Source organism: Candidozyma duobushaemuli (genome assembly GCF_002926085.2).
Source record: "Candidozyma duobushaemuli strain B09383 chromosome Unknown D_B09383, whole genome shotgun sequence".
NCBI classification, from domain to species: Eukaryota; Fungi; Ascomycota; class Pichiomycetes; order Serinales; family Metschnikowiaceae; genus Candidozyma; species Candidozyma duobushaemuli.
In genome coordinates, this window is record NW_020289898.1 from 1108234 (window position 1) to 1123554 (window position 15321).

The following is a 15321-nucleotide window of genomic DNA, read 5'->3' on the forward strand; positions in this document are numbered from 1 at the left end:
TTTCGTAAATCATTGTTCGTGTCGCATGGATTGTAGGATTATGCCTCGGCTTCCTCAAGCTGGTTCTCGTGTATCTTGAGCTCCTCAAACATCATGAAGAGATCCCATCGCTTGGTGATGTCTCTCTCAAGACATCCCTCGACCATGTTGAAAACCCATGCAAATTCCTCCTTATCAATTTCATCCCACTCGGCCTTGAGTACTGCAATCTCTTTCAGGCGTCCTGCGTCCACAAATGAGTTGTTCTTGACGCTGTCGTCTTCTTCGCCAAAAATCCATTGCATAAGACACGCTTGTCTGAGCTCATCCTTGTTAAATTTACCAGCACTGATAATGGCTCTCAAGCGTGGCTCAAACGGATGTTGGAATGGAAGCTTGCCAACAACCATGGTGAACAAAACAACACCCAAAGCCCATATATCAGCAGAAGGACCCAATGGTGGTGGATGAGGCTCAAGAAGTTCGGGAGACGCATATGGTAAAGAGCCGATGTGGGAGTGAGGCAAGTCGGACTCGATGTTCGATGATATGTGCTGGTCTCTGACCTTAAATTCGTGGAATTCCGACAAGGAAGTTTTGGAGTTGGTGGGAGTCAAGTCTAATGATTGGAGTGAGGGGCCGTGGGATCTGTGGAAGTGCAGAATACCTATTTTGCTGTCGTCAGAAAAGAGGTTCTTCAAGCTAGGCGAGTCGCCTCCGAGGAATGGCTTTCTGATCTGGGTTGCAGAGCTCTTGGATCTAAGCATTGCGGTGCTGTCATCAACATCGCGGCGAGACAGCTTTCTACCGAGTCTTGGGGCAAAGACTCTGGACATTCCGAAGTCACAAAGAACAACATGAACATTCTCGGTGTCCAGGTCGTCAACCAAGACATTTTCAAGCTTTAAATCGCCGTGGACGATGCCGAGCTCCTGGTGCATGTAAAGAAGGGCCTCAATTATTTGTCTGATGAAGTGAGCTGCATCGTAGAGACGTCTTCTCTGGCGCTGGATCAGAAAACCGACAGGACCCGAAGTATTGGAAATACTGTCATTAAAGACACCCCAGCGAGATACAACTTCAAAAAGAGTTCCACCCGAGATCCTATTAGTGAGACAAAAGATGGTGTCGTCCGTCTCAATATGGTCAAGGAGCGGCAATAAAGCTGGGTGTTGAAGCTGGCGCCAAATCTCAATCTCCTTCTTGAAGACTTGAAGCACCTTGGGATTATGTAATGGTTTACATTTGCTCGTTGGGGAGTTGGTGCCGTGGTCACAGTCACGAACGGACTTCACCGTTTTTATGGCCTTACATTCTCCGTCTTTGAAGCATTCACGGATTGTACCCCAGGCGCCAAAACCAATCACACGGCCAAGTTCGTAGCCCATGACCATGGCGCCTTTCTCGTCAACATTAACTTTTGGTGGTTTATCAAGCTTGCGTAAATCGGCAGACAGTGAAAGTGCCAACAAGCGGCCTGCAACAGTATTATTGTTCACAGTACTATTACGGCGAGATCTTCGGAGACTTCCTCCACTGGAGCCAATGACTGGGGTTCCGTCTGACCGATGTGTTCTGCTCAGAGTCAGACAAGACTTTTCGCCAAGCTGGTTTTTGACGTAAAGCAGGAACTGAGAGTAGTCAATACTCTCGGAAAACAGCTTCACAACCTTCTTTCGCTGCGAGTACGGGAGCTCTGTGAAGTTGTTGGGTAAGGATGCAAGAATTGACTCGTAATTGATCTCGTGAGGCTCTTCCTTATTGGAAGATTCCGAAACGCCAGTAGGACTGGGGGAGCTCTTGTGTTTCTTTAGAGGTTTTGCAACGCTTTCGTCGTCGGCGTGCTTGCCAAGGACGCTTGGGTTTCTGAACTGAATAGGCTGCGGCGCCACCTGGGCGTGCAACTTTCTTAAATCTAAGAAGGAGTGCTCTCTAGATGCCTGAGTCGAGCCGTCTCTGGTTGTAGGATTCCATGATTGCACCACGTCAGCAAAATCTAAGCCTGGAATGTACTCGTCTTCGAGTCCTCCTAGGGATCCTGAATCGATGTCCACGTTCAGCTCGTAGGAGCGAGAGTACAACTTGGGCTCGTGCCGTTCTGGCGACGGAGCTTTTGAAGGTTTCAGGCGGAACACGCCGTCGTCATACAATCGATGACCGGTTTCGGTATCGAAATTGTTGAATTCCGTCTCCGAGTAGGTCCTCGCGAGTCTGTAGTTTCTGTCAATTCCTTCCTTGTCCTCCTCGACATGTGGCAGTTTCAGTGTAAACATTTGTGCTTGAACACGGGAAGATTCCGGCTGCGTGTTGCCCAAATAGCTGTCCTTTCTGGACCGCCTGGGCTCCTCGCCATTGGTTTCAAACGCATGGTCTAGCGTAGAGATGGAGACTCTGGGCAGCAGTTTAAGCGGGATGTCCATGTCCCTTTGGGTTTTGCAATGTGGTGTCACGTGATGGCAGTGACTTGAGCTGGCGGCGTGGCAGATGTGCTGGGCAGCAGGATGGTACTTAAAAGCTAAAAGGTGGATTGGAATTGGGTGGTTTTTGGTGATGATATGTGCCCGTGAGACTCGTGGGTGTGCTGTGTGCAGGATGGAATGATTCCCCAGGTTTCAAAGCCATTTTCGACTCAAGAGCCTGGCGGAGCGCAACAGTGTTTCTGCGTAACAGGAGCAATGAAAAAAAATCCAATTCTTTTCTAAAAATAGTAACTGTGCTGTCCCTGGACAAAAGCACATGATGACTCAATAGCCTGACTGGTGGCTGCGAAAGTTCAGGGATGTGGGGAGAGGTCACCAATCAGCCAATGGAAGGAAGATAATGGCATTTTTAGAAGTGTGAATCTGCTTCAAACGAAATATTATTGATTTCAATGTAAGAATGCGTTGGTGATGTAGGAAGTCTTCATGGGGCTGATTGGTTCATCTGGTCCCGCTTGGCTGCGAATCGGACCTGTCTTGGTAATTCTAGCTTGAATAGAAGTGGAGGTCAAACTTTATGTATTTACAGTAATTGGAGCTGCTTTACTTGTCGAATGGGAAGGGACAATCATGTGAGAAAGGCACGCTCTGTTGAGCTTCAATAATATGCCATTGTTCATCGATTGTGATGGCTGCGAAATATCGGTTAAGAGAGTGGATTATCCGAAAGGCCTTAGGCACCAGGGCTACATTATCCAGGTTGATGCTTTTCGATATTTTTGTCAAAATTCCCAAGGGTAATATGTATTTTGTGGGGTAACCGGGGACGTATGCATGGCCTCTTATATGAGATCTGGCACACGATGCCAGTGATGACGACACATGACTGGAGCGGATCAGATAAGGAACGGATGCATGCTGAAGTTACCCAAAAGATAAGACGTGAAGATGCGTTTTACTACATGTAGCTTGTTTTTCGTAATCATCAATCTATATCATCAACCATCATACTGCCGTTACTCTGGCCCCAGGTGGGACAAGATCAACGGACTTAGGAAAGCCTCGCCCAAGAGCTGCGTCGCCGTGGGCCGCTTATCGTAGTCAATTTCAAATGTTTGCGTCAAGAAATCCTTACCCTCAGCCGTGCACCACTCTGGCACTAGTGGCTGGGTGTGGGTGCCAATCTTGAATATGGCTTGCATTTGACTGAAGCTTGGGAACGGGTGCTTACCGGTGAACATTTCCACGACAAGACAACCAACGGACCATATATCTGCCTTTTTCGTGTACGCCGTCTGCTTCACCACTTCTGGCGCCATCCAGTAGACAGATCCCTGTAGCGACGCACGACGGGCCTGCTTATTGCCCTCTCTGTCTTCTGACGAGTCCACCTTTTTCGAAATACCAAAGTCACTGATTTTGACCGTACCCTTGATATCAATAAGAATATTGGCACCCTTGATGTCTCTGTGGATAATATCGACGCTGTGAAGATAGCTAAGACCCACGAGCACTTGTCTGACGAAGTTACGGATCAATGGCTCCTCGAATGGGCCATACAGTTGCAACATCAGTTGCACGCTGCCGCCGGGAACGTACTCCAAGAAAATGTTAAGGAAACTGCCCTCCGAAGACGAACCAAAGTACCGAACAATATTCTCGTGATTAAGCTCCTTCAACAACGACATCTCATGGTGCAAAGCTTCTATCATCGAGCGCTGCAGCTCGTTGTGTCTTGCAGCTCCTGTAGGTATAGGCACCTGTTTGACAGCCATGAGCTCACCTGTCACGGGGTCCATACCAAGAACAACAGTACCAAAAGAACCAGCACCGATACGTGCACCCTGGACCCATTTTTTACCGGGAATAAAGGGTTGAATGTCTTCCCCGTCGGCTCCTAGTCCACCATAATAGTCCAAGCAGTCGTCGGTGTTATCGTCATCAGAGTCGATACTAAAAAGCTCAATTCTCGAGTATCTGTTGTTATTAGTGGTGTACAGCGCAGCCACGGAGAAGCGGTGCTTGTTGACGTCGGTCCTCTGGGAAACGTCCAGTCTGCTATCATCCACTGATGACAAGTCCGGTTTACTAGCTAGCGAAATGGTGTCCGGGTTGGTTGCCTCGTCAATCACACTGACATTGTGGACCATCATATCACCAATAGTTCTGTGGTTCCGGAGCTTCCGTTCCGAGGAAGCCATGGATACGGCACCCAGCTTGCCCAGGAATATCAGCAGTGTAGTGGGAATACGGAAACGGCGCAGTAGGCGCATGCTGTAACGTACGGAGTTTCTCACCGTCGTTTCTAGCTCCTGCTGTGGTGCCTGAGGGAAGTATTCACCCAAGTTGGACGAGATCAACTCGGAAGGAGGCCTCTGGCCAAAGAAATTACGCATCTGAGGGTCTGGGGCTTTCTACCTGCCATTCTCTGCAAGATTCGAAGCGATTGTTCGGCTGCAGTGGGCGACGGCTGCTCGCCCTTCGGCGTAAGCATGATTCTGTGCTTCTCCGTTCTGTCTGGAGCGAAGCATATCGTAACAAACTCAACGTCATACAAGCTCGAGATTTTGGCCCCGCCGGGGCCTGTGGTGTGAATATACGTGTCGTAGTCGGTATCTCTGCCCTTGACACCGAGCGTCTTGAGTCCCTTTCGCTTGATCAGCTGGGTGTTGAAGCAGCCCTCGATGTTGACCTTCTTCATGGACCCGTCCGGCAAAATAAACGTGACCGTCCTGCCAGGCACCTCCTTTTCGGCGGTAGACCGCAGTCTCAGGAGTCTTCCGTTCGGCACAAACGTGGCGTCGTCGTTTTCCTGAGGAACCACCCCACTGAAGGTTTTTGAACCCTGGTTGCATTGCAAAGAAAGCTCCAGCAGGATCTGTTTCTGGACCTCCTCCACGCTAACACTGGTCTTGAGGCGCTGCATGTTGAGGTTCAGAATGGCAATTTCAAGCCGTAGTCGGTCTCCAACCTTGGATATGCCCAATTCTTGGAGTGCAGCAGTATCTAGTTCCGGGACCAAATCCAAAGTGACGCCATTTTCGATGAATTTGCCCAAATGTTGCAGACATTTGTTTTTGGCGAGCCACAGCAGTAGATCTGTGTACTCCATGAAGGAAGGAATGTAGTGGGTAGTTGAGCGAGTGTTGGAGGAGCGGTGGTAAGTGTAGATAACTACGCGCCTAGCCGCAGGAGAATCGAAGACGAGAAGAATGCACCAAGTGGATCTCGACAAAAAAAAAAAAGGTAGCAAGATTGATCTTATAAATGGGAATTGGATGGGAAAAGGGGTTCGAGAATTTGAACTGACCCGGTGATTTAGCGGTCTGACGAGGTCTTCTCTATGGGTATTGGCTGGCGACTGGGGCTATTGTGGCTGGGGAATGGAGACAATGGACCAATCGACGGACACCCTGGTCCATATAAACGCTCCCAAACCCCTTCGAAATAACCTCCATCTCTCATCGCCCACTTTTGTCTAGACTCCCGATCCAAGCAACGACTGCAACACCGAGGGGCCGCCAGCCTCTGTCACTGCAGGTTTGGTCTAGAAAGCGAGTCAGGTCAATGCCACGCTAAAACAGGCGAACGGCTGAGCAACAAAGCCAGGGCATAAAGGCTAAGAAATGTCTCAATTGGCGTTGACGTGAATGTGAAACGTGCCAATTGACGCTGGATATCGCCAATCGAGGCACCCCACAATCCTCACGATCGCATCTGACAGACACAAAGTACTCAAAAAACTACCCTGTCAAAAGCCCACCGTTGGCTAATCCTCGCCAAGTGGCTGCACAGCGGGTGTTGCGCTGCGTTGGCAGTGCCTTTGTTTCTGTCTCAAGCCAGAATGTTTGCAGCCATTCGCGACTACTCTGGTAAATTCACCGCCTTTCCACCTTGAACGATCCGCTGCTTGTCAAAAACAAAATCGGGGTTGTTCTCGGCACGCTTCCACAGGCGAATGCTCCCTTCGTTTTCGTCCAAGTCGTAAACCCTCATTCGCCTGATGTAACCATCGTACCCACCGTAGCCTCCCTCACCTACACCTCCGCCATAGCAGAGCCAAACCTTGGATTCGTGCTCTTCCAGCCCGGCGTTTTCCACATCAAGCAAGCAGTAATCGTTGCAGTGATCGTGACCCACAGCTGCCACTTGCACCTTGGCGTTGGCCAAATGCGTTCTCATGCCGCTGTTGTACTTGGGTGAAGCTACACCCTCGAGATGCTTGCCCACAAACGCTTGGCCATCCAAATTTTTGAATTCTGGGATCGGAATGTGGAAAAACGCCATGGAAAGTCCGTTCTTTTTCACCATCTGCTCGGCCATGAGTCCCGATTCCTGCTCAAGCCACCACGCCTGGCTGTCCTTGAACCAATCGTATCCTCCGGCAATTTTTGGCTGTGTAGAGTAGGAATGTGAGTCAAGGAAGTAGAGGGCCGCTGCAACCTTTTGCAGCATATGACTAGACCGCACGGTGATTCCGTAATTGCCGAAACCATCCACCTCTTCAGGACCTTTTGCAGCCATTGAGTGTGGTAGATACGACGCCCAGTCCATCAACTGCTCACGGTTCATGGTCAGCTGGTCGTCGTGATTACCAAGCACGAGACCATATGGAATCTTGCGCTTCTCTAGTGGTGTCACGAGCTTCCAAAGAGCCGTTTGTGGGTCAGGAGCATCATCGCCAAATATCTGGTCGCCTGTGAGGGCAACAAAGTCGGGTTTTTCAATATCGAGCACTTTCTCGATGAATCTGATCGTCCTAGGATCCGCCTCACAACCTTTCGCAGACTCGGGTGGCTCTGGATCACGGCATTTGCCCACACCGGTTGAAAAATGGGCATCTGCGATTTGGAGAATCTTGAACTTACCGTCCTTGTTGAAACGCAATTTCTTCTCGGGGCTGCTGGGTTCTCCTCTATTCACAACAAGACGCGGCTCGAGGCCCTTGGGCGCCCCGGTGTCTTGAAGTGGGCTTTCCAAGATTTCCACCTTTTCTTCATGTACGGTGGCATCGGGACCGTAAACCACATTTACCCATCTCACAGCATCCGCAGACACAGGGCCCTTCTTGATCCAAATCCCGTGCCCTCTATTTATCCAACGTGCTTTTTCAAGCTGCTCGGGCGTGGGTATAAGGTAGTAGCCATTAAGTGTGTGGTATGTCTTGTGAGTCTCTCGTTTTTGGTTGCCACTCTCCTCTTCCTGTGCCTCCTCGGAGATTTCTTCCTTAGGTTTGTCTTCGACGGCTTCTTCGGAGTTGTCATCTGCACTCTCCTTCACCTCTTCCACCTGTTTGTTCGCTTCACCTTCCTTACTCTTAGACTCCTTTTCCTTCTCGGTGGCGGCTCTGAGGTCCTCAGCCTGGCTCTCTTGCTCTTGCTTCAACCTCATGATTTCATCCGGGTCAACCTTGGCGTCTAGCTTTTCGTCCTTGTTGCCTTCTTCTATCTGAGTCCGATCATCTCCGCTGTAGACTCTCAGCTTGTGGATATCCTTGAGCACTTTCTCGGGTATCAAGAGATTCTGGTTGTTCTTGATCTTGCCGTCAGTCTCTGGATTCCCAACGGCAATGTCAACAACAACGTCGTCGATGATCTTATTTGCAGCATTCGGGCCTGTGAATCGAAGATTGAGATTCAGCCTGTAAACCCACGAAGACCCTAGACTGAGATCTTTCCTAAGTGCAAATGCCTTGAGCTTCTTGTTTCGACATCTCTGATTGGTTGCCCGAAGGCACGTTTCCACTGTGATATCTCTGATGTAAAGCCGACGGCTCTTTAGTTCCTCACCCCAGTAGTTTAGATTTAGCGTTGGGGAAACAAGATTCTGCTCTTGAGCCACAAAGAACAAAAGACATAGTATTACCAATGCACCAGCAAGGTAGCTGATGTTTCTTATCCAGCGTTTGGGTAAAGCCACCATTGTGGAAGTAGTTCGCTTAGGTTGATTGATTCGCTAGTTCGCGTTTATATGCACTGGGGTAGATAACGATGCAGCTGGGTGGGTGGGTGCTTCTATTTTAGGAGATGGTTTATGGATGGTTTTTGGGGAAGATTTTAATGAATTTGTTTGCTTTGTGTATTTATTTTATAATGGCTCTTCTTAGGGAGCATGGAAGGTACGGTGATGTCCCTTGCAGCCATAATGATGCACCATCGGCAAGTTTCGGGAACCTAAAATGTTGGGAGATTTTTTTGTAATGCTTGGAATTGACAAATTCAGTTTGTATTGAGGACAAAGTATCCAACCGGATGCCTGATAGAACGATACTGGTGAATTGGAAAGCAGGGTCCCCAGAGTCAGATGGATAATCAGAAGACAAGAACATCCCACATTCGACGAGACCATTCGCTGAACTTCAGCATTTCACTAATTAGAGTCTCCCCCAATGGTGAAGCAAATTCAAAATGTCAAAAGATGACTCAAGGGCCTAGTGCCGAACCCCCATTGAAGTACTTTACTCTAGGGTCCAGCTTGCTCAATTTCAATTAAAATGTCGACTCTCGGGACGTGATAGGCCAAAACTCAAAACACGAATTTAAAATGTTCTTTATTCATTCCGCATGGTTGGATCATAGATTCACTATCGAAACGCAATGGCTGCGAAAACGAACTCAAGAATGTGGATCAATATAACACACTTGCTTGCCAATTGAATTTGGTCTAGTGTCAGCAGGAAAGAATGAATGGCTTACCTATTGACAACAAATGAAACTGGAAATTGAGAAGAGCATCGTGGAAGCGGAAGAGGCTTTAGCTGGTTCAATCCACAAAATTCAGTCCTGATCTAGGCATTCTCAATTGTACACTTTGTATTCGATCCAGAGTCCGTCTTCGATACTGAACGTAGCGCTTTTTTCAAATTCTGTCAATTTTCTGTCTTTAAATCAACTCTCATACTATGATGCCACCACTGCTAAAACAACGGTATAGATTCCGCACATGGTCAGTACAACTTCCAAGCTTCATCCCATCTGATCCCCACGAATCGTGAAAACATTAATTCATCTTCAACCCCAAACCCCAAAATACAAGCAATTGACAAAATTTTCAAAACTTGACCCACTTCTGCCCAATTGCACATCCCTCCACCCTGCACTTGCTACCCTCACTTAGATATCACCAAACCAGTCGCAGTCAAATCCTAACTACCATGTCTTTACCATCACCTTCATACAACGACGACCGCAAGTCGTTCGCCTACCCTACCGTGCATAAACGCTGGCCTTCAATCATCACACTGGCCATTGAGGATCTTGAAAAACACGCCAAGGAGAATCCAGATACTGAAGGTTGTGTTGAATTCGTCACAGGCCACCTCAAGACGCTTTTGAGCAACTTCAAAGAAGACAAGCCTGTTGATGCTTTCACCGATGAAGACGTTCAGGCCAAGCCCGAGCTCAAGATCTACAACGACGAGTTGAAGAGGTTCAACGACGCCAAATTGGTCACATGGCAAACGGGACCATGGCTCTACTTGGAGTGCTACTTGTACCAATTGATCAGCGTGTGGTTCTCCAAAACCAAGAAGCTCCAAAAATACGACATTTTTGAGCCCGCCAAGACTGGCGCCTTCAAGCTGTCTGGAACTGGTGTGGTGGAACTCTGTCAGAGAGTCAAGTTGCTTTCTCAGCAATTGGCCGAGAAAGAGGCCGACGAGCAGGCCTTGGGCTTGCTTTTCACGGAGTTTATTGACATTTCTTTGTGGGGAAACGCCACAGACTTGTCGTTGCTTGCAGGTAACTTCAGTTTGGAGGACATCAAGAGTCTCCAGGGTGCTGAGGTGCGTAAGAAGAACGAGGAGAAGATCATTGTGAATGACACAGAAGCCGCCTGGAAGCATTACTTGAGCAGCAAGCGCGAGAGAATCGATATTGTCTTGGACAACTCGGGCTTTGAGCTTTTCGCTGACCTTTGCTTGACCTTGTTCTTGCTTGAGGCCAAGTTGGTGAAGAAGGTGGTGGTTCACTGCAAGCAGATTCCATGGTTTGTCAGTGACACCATGCCTAAGGATTTTGATCTTATCTTGGCCCAGCTCGAGGACACTACTTTCTTTGACGAAGTGAAGGAGGACAAGGCGTCCCAGGAGGCCATCAAGTTCTTCCTTGACAAGTTGAAGCAGTACACCCAAAAGCAGCAGATTGGTGTTCAGAGCCACCAGTTCTGGACCTCGTGTGCCAACTATTGGGACATTCCCAAGATCAACGATCTCTACGAAGAGCTCCAGAAGTCCAACCTCATCATCTTCAAGGGCGACTTGAACTACAGAAAGTTGACTGGTGACTTGCACTGGGACACCACTACACCTTTCACCACCGCTATTCAAGACTTGGCTTCCTCCGGTCTTCCCGTCTTGCTGTTGCGTACCTGTAAAGCGGATGTGGTTGTAGGATTGCCTGCTGGATTGAACGAAAAGCTCATTGAGGAGTACAAGAGCCAGGGCAACGAGATTGGCGAGTTCTGGACCGCCTCCGGTAAGTGGGCTGTGATCTCCTTCTCCAGAGGTTAGATTAGGCTGTGCCAGTAGCGGCCAGTTATAGAGGCCGATGGACGAATTATTTAGGCAGACGAAAATTGATAATGACCGATTGACAAGTATTTCTTTGGTTTTTTAAAATGTGCACAGAATCGTTATCAGCGCAGCTCGGGCTTCGATGCATGCTTCTGCGATCAGCCTAGATCAAAAGTTGCAGCCATTTACTTTTGAACGTGTAGTGCCTGTAGAAAGCAGAAAAGCAGTCAAAATGAAAAATTCATTCGTAAATCACCAAATCCGGCTTTAGTGACTCTTCACTTTGACGTGTACCCATATTCTTCCACCGTTGTTCACCGTTCCATTGTTTTGGGTGCAACAATAGGCAATAACAGAGAATCAACAACATCCAAACAAGCCGTCCCAGCAGCCGTGCTACACAACAAATTGTATATATTTCTTATCAAATTACATAAGAAGTAAACTTTTTCTTTCAATTGATACTGTATTCTTCACTTGCCACACTTCCTTCGCCACATGGCTCACCTACTACAATCAACGCATTTATAAATCATATATTCCTATTTTACTCCTTCTGCTCCTTCTGCTCAGCAGCCTGCTTTCTCTCCTCGGCCAACTTGGCCTCTCTCTCCTTGGCCTCGGGTTCAACGTCAGGGAAGGTTTTTGGGTCTGGAACCGGTTTCTGGTTGTGGTCAAGGATTCTGTGGTGGGGTTTGCTGATTTTCAGCAAAGGAACCTGTTTGCCATTGAGGTCAACAATAAGCTCTTCGTGTTGTTCGGCCATGATTGCAAGGAAGAAAAAAATGGATACACTAAGAAAAAGTAGGTGGTACGGGGAGATCATTATATCATAAGCTGGGGTAGAAGCAGGCTTGCTGACTAGTGTTGCGCCACCCATGCAGGGCTGCCTGGTCACGTGATTCGGAGGCCTAGGCTAGAGGCATCTAAGGGAGGCAAATGTCACAGGGTCAGGGGTGAATAATAGGGGTATGGTGGCGAAGGGGGCGGTTAATAATGGGATTGTTTGATTTTTTTGATTTTTGGAAAAAGTGGGGAATTGACATGGTGGGGCGGATCAATGGAGGGGGCAATTTGGCTGAATTGAGGTGGATGGAGGTGATGTACTGGTTGCTAAGGTTGGTTGTAGTGTTGAGTTTTCGTAGGAGGTGGTGTTTTTGATGATTTGTGGTTTTGGGGTTTTGGGATGTGGAGGCGAAGGAGGTGGATGAACTGATTGGCTATGCTATTTATATAAGCTTTCACGAGAGTTTAGTAGGGAGGTGGTGGGATAAATGGCTGCGAAATGGCTGCAAACCGAGACGGGGGGCTTAAGTAGTGGTACACTCTTCTCCGGTTAATGCACAATTTTAGAAATCAAATTGAAGGCGCTAGAGGATTTTTGGTATTTTTTGTAGGATTAAAATTCTCGTAGTACAGTGGATCATTTTGATGAAGAGACTTCTGAATGACATCTCGCATATTGCAATGACAACGGCTCGGTGACAATGGCCGTTTAACTTCGGAGGGTAATGAAGAAAGTTGCAAACTAACGATAGGTCATTTTGTTAAGGGTACTAGAGCTTATTGTATTTCCGTGACGACTCCGAAGTATACACAGATTCATGAGCTCATTTTGAAGAATCGTGCTAGGCTACAGGTTATGAAAGCAGCGATCTACGAATACAAGGCTGGTCAGGCCAAGGTTGGGCTCAAAGTGGATCCTCAAACACCTGCGGACCCCATGGTGAACCACTGATTCAATCTGCCAAGTTCTCAGATCTTATACAGATCGAAGAGTCCCTCTGACGAAACTTGCAGCGATCCACGCTATAAAATTAATGCGTGGGTGAGACATGGTCTAAGTGAAACCGTTGGAACACTAAGCCAGTTTCAAGATTTGGCCGCTGGAATGTTGATGAAACGCACGGCTTGGGTGTATAGATAACCACTAGTCAGTAGCGTCAGTGAGTTCCGACTGGGGAAGCAGATGACTTCAGAGTCTCTACTAATAATCGAAGACAAACTAACTAACTTTAAAAATCAGCAAAACTCAAATCACGAATCACTGAATACTCAATCCTAAATGCCTCAATCGCTGTAAATGCACGGACCCGCCTACCTTGTGGCTGCGAAACATACCAACAGCCTAGCCGTATATATGCAACCATTTCACCAAATAACCTTATCTCCAAATCCAGCCTGAAAATATAACCTTGAGTAGGCAAAATGACACCACCTTTTCCTCCCAACTCACCAACTTCTCCAAATCTAGACCTCCCGCCTCAGGCCGAATTTGTCACTTTTCCGCCGAAATTACCAAATCGGACTGTGCCACCTCATAAAAAAAAAAAGGCAATTGGTCACGTCTCCTGCCTGGGCTATTTCTGGATCTTGGCTAGGTCTTGTGCGTGTATGTATCAGTGCGGTATGTATCAGAAGCACGAAACTCAGCGGATCAACTTTCTATATAATCGATTCAAAGCGAGCCTTAACTACAAAAACAAGCAGAGGTCAATTCCATGAACTACGAGTAAACGACACAAGACGCGTCACCTACTAATTTCTCGCCTCGCATCCTTAACAATCACATCCATCTATCTTCCACAAACCCCACCATGGAACTGTTTCTTCAATGGGATCCAGCCCAGGTGCTGTCATATCTCAAGGGGCACATTGGCCACGACTTCAGCGCTGCCTTTATAGAAAACAACATCGACGGTCTGCTTCTTCCCTACATCACAAGCGATCATTTACGTGAATTGGGTATAGAACCTTTGGCTACCAGACTCCGTGTCAAAAGGGCCATTTTCTCCTTGATCTCGGGCGACAATGGCTTGTCTACGGGTCTTCCCTCGGGCTCGAAGCCAGGAACTCCTGGAATTTCAAACGCAAACACTCCGGGCTCCATGAGCTACGCTAATACGCCCACCACGGCCAGTTTTGCCCAGGGATTGCTTGTAAATAACCAGTTTTCTGTGGAGGCGCTAACGCTCTGCCAGATACTCGTTCAGGACATCTTCAAGCGTGCCTCACAGACCTTATCCACTGCCCCTCCCGCCCTGACTACTCCGGGATCGGCCATTCTGAATTCGTCCATGCTAGGGCTGTCGTCTCTGGCATCCTCAGACGACATTCGCAAACTCAACGAGAACTTTATAAAACTCAAGGCGGACTTGAACCCGGTGATCCGGTTGATCAAGGACTCTAAGCCGCTCCCCACACCTACTCTAGACCCTGGTGTGCCTGCTCAACTGCCAACTCTGCTGGTGAACTCGAAGAATGAGCAGGAAAGCGGCTCAAACCCCGGTACCGTGACCCATGCCGATTCGCTTACTCCAGACGCTCCTCCTAGTGCTCCAGATGGAATGACCCACTCGACTTCAACCAACTCAGTAAGCTCAAACCTCCATGACTCGGTTTATTCACAGCACCCTTCGAGCCCCACGCAGTCCCGTCGTCTTTCCTCGGGCTCTGTGCTCTCAATGGGTGTCGGCAAAATCACAGATATGGGCAAACTGAGCCTGTCACATCGTCTTTTTAGTAAACCACGTTTGGTGGAGTCTCGTCTGGCGGTTGCAAGTCCTGGTGATGACAGAGCGCTGCCACGAGAGATTGACGAGCTCAAGAGAAGTGAATCCTTGCTCAAATCGAGGAGGAGCTCCTCTTCGGTACTCAGCCCCACGTCGCATTACTTCCACGGTCATGGAAACCAATCCAAAGTCTCGCACGGAAGTCTGCTGAACTTGCTGACGCCAAATCAGGGAACACAACCGCTTAAGCAGCTCAAGGCATCCTCGGACGACACATGTCTCAAGGTACTTCAGCAAGCGATGAAAAGACACCATATACCGAGAAATCACTGGAGCAAGTACGTCTTGGTGATTTGCTACGGTGACAAGGAACGTATCTTGAAGCTCACCGAAAAACCCGTTATTGTTTTCAAGGAGCTTCAGGAGCACGGAAAGAACCCGGCAATTATGTTGAGGGAACTAGCGTCCGCTGCGCCGGACGAAAACGACAAATATGAGGACTCTCGTATCGGCGATGACATCCCCGGAGGAACGCTCTAGCCGTCTACATATACACATTTCATTATACCCATGCATCATTGTTTAACTTGTTTATGATAAAGGAACCGAAATCAGGAAGTGTCCAAATGTAGTCTGTAACATAATAAATCGTTTCGATGGAGTTGTTGTGTTGGTGGTTGTCTTGATGGTGTCAGATAATCTCGTAAAAACGCACCGCGTGCATCAAGCGGCATACTCCGACGTCACTGATAAGATGCAACTATCAATCCTGAAAATCATACGTTATTATTCTTAAGTAAATTTGGATGGGCTTCATAATTGATTATTGTGACAGAATTTTCTATTTTGTTATTGGTAAAGGCATTTGAAAAAATCAGCGATCTAATAGAAGCACGAA

The 15321-nt window shown here is 48.0% G+C and overlaps 5 protein-coding genes across 5 annotated transcripts; 2 read left to right on the forward strand and 3 right to left on the reverse strand. All coding sequences in view use genetic code 12, as the record gives it.

Moving 5' to 3' along the window:
* Nucleotides 1-38: 38 nt before the first annotated feature.
* On the reverse strand, nt 39-5511 carry STE11 (mitogen-activated protein kinase kinase kinase; the record flags this gene model as incomplete). Its single annotated transcript, XM_025482531.1, has 3 exons — nt 39-2403; nt 3420-4759; nt 4792-5511. 3 exons carry the CDS (start codon nt 5509-5511, stop codon nt 39-41), a joined length of 4425 nt encoding a protein of 1474 aa, XP_025337149.1.
* A 752-nt stretch (nt 5512-6263) lies between these two features.
* Nucleotides 6264-8321, reverse strand: CXQ87_004080 (phosphoprotein phosphatase; the record flags this gene model as incomplete). The annotated part of the gene is made up of 1 exon (XM_025482532.1): nt 6264-8321. One exon carries the CDS (start codon nt 8319-8321, stop codon nt 6264-6266), a length of 2058 nt encoding a protein of 685 aa, XP_025337150.1.
* Nucleotides 8322-9552: 1231 nt separating this feature from the next.
* HRT2 (putative methyltransferase) lies at nt 9553-10908 on the forward strand (the record flags this gene model as incomplete). Its single annotated transcript, XM_025482533.1, has 1 exon — nt 9553-10908. One exon carries the CDS (start codon nt 9553-9555, stop codon nt 10906-10908), a length of 1356 nt encoding a protein of 451 aa, XP_025337151.1.
* A 550-nt stretch (nt 10909-11458) lies between these two features.
* On the reverse strand, nt 11459-11791 carry ASR3 (Asr3p; the record flags this gene model as incomplete). Its single annotated transcript, XM_025482534.1, has 1 exon — nt 11459-11791. One exon carries the CDS (start codon nt 11789-11791, stop codon nt 11459-11461), a length of 333 nt encoding a protein of 110 aa, XP_025337152.1.
* Nucleotides 11792-13508: 1717 nt separating this feature from the next.
* Nucleotides 13509-14963, forward strand: STE50 (Ste50p; the record flags this gene model as incomplete). Its single annotated transcript, XM_025482535.1, has 1 exon — nt 13509-14963. The coding sequence occupies one exon, from the start codon at nt 13509-13511 to the stop codon at nt 14961-14963; it is 1455 nt and encodes a 484-aa protein (XP_025337153.1).
* Between the last annotated feature and the right edge of the window lie 358 nt (nt 14964-15321).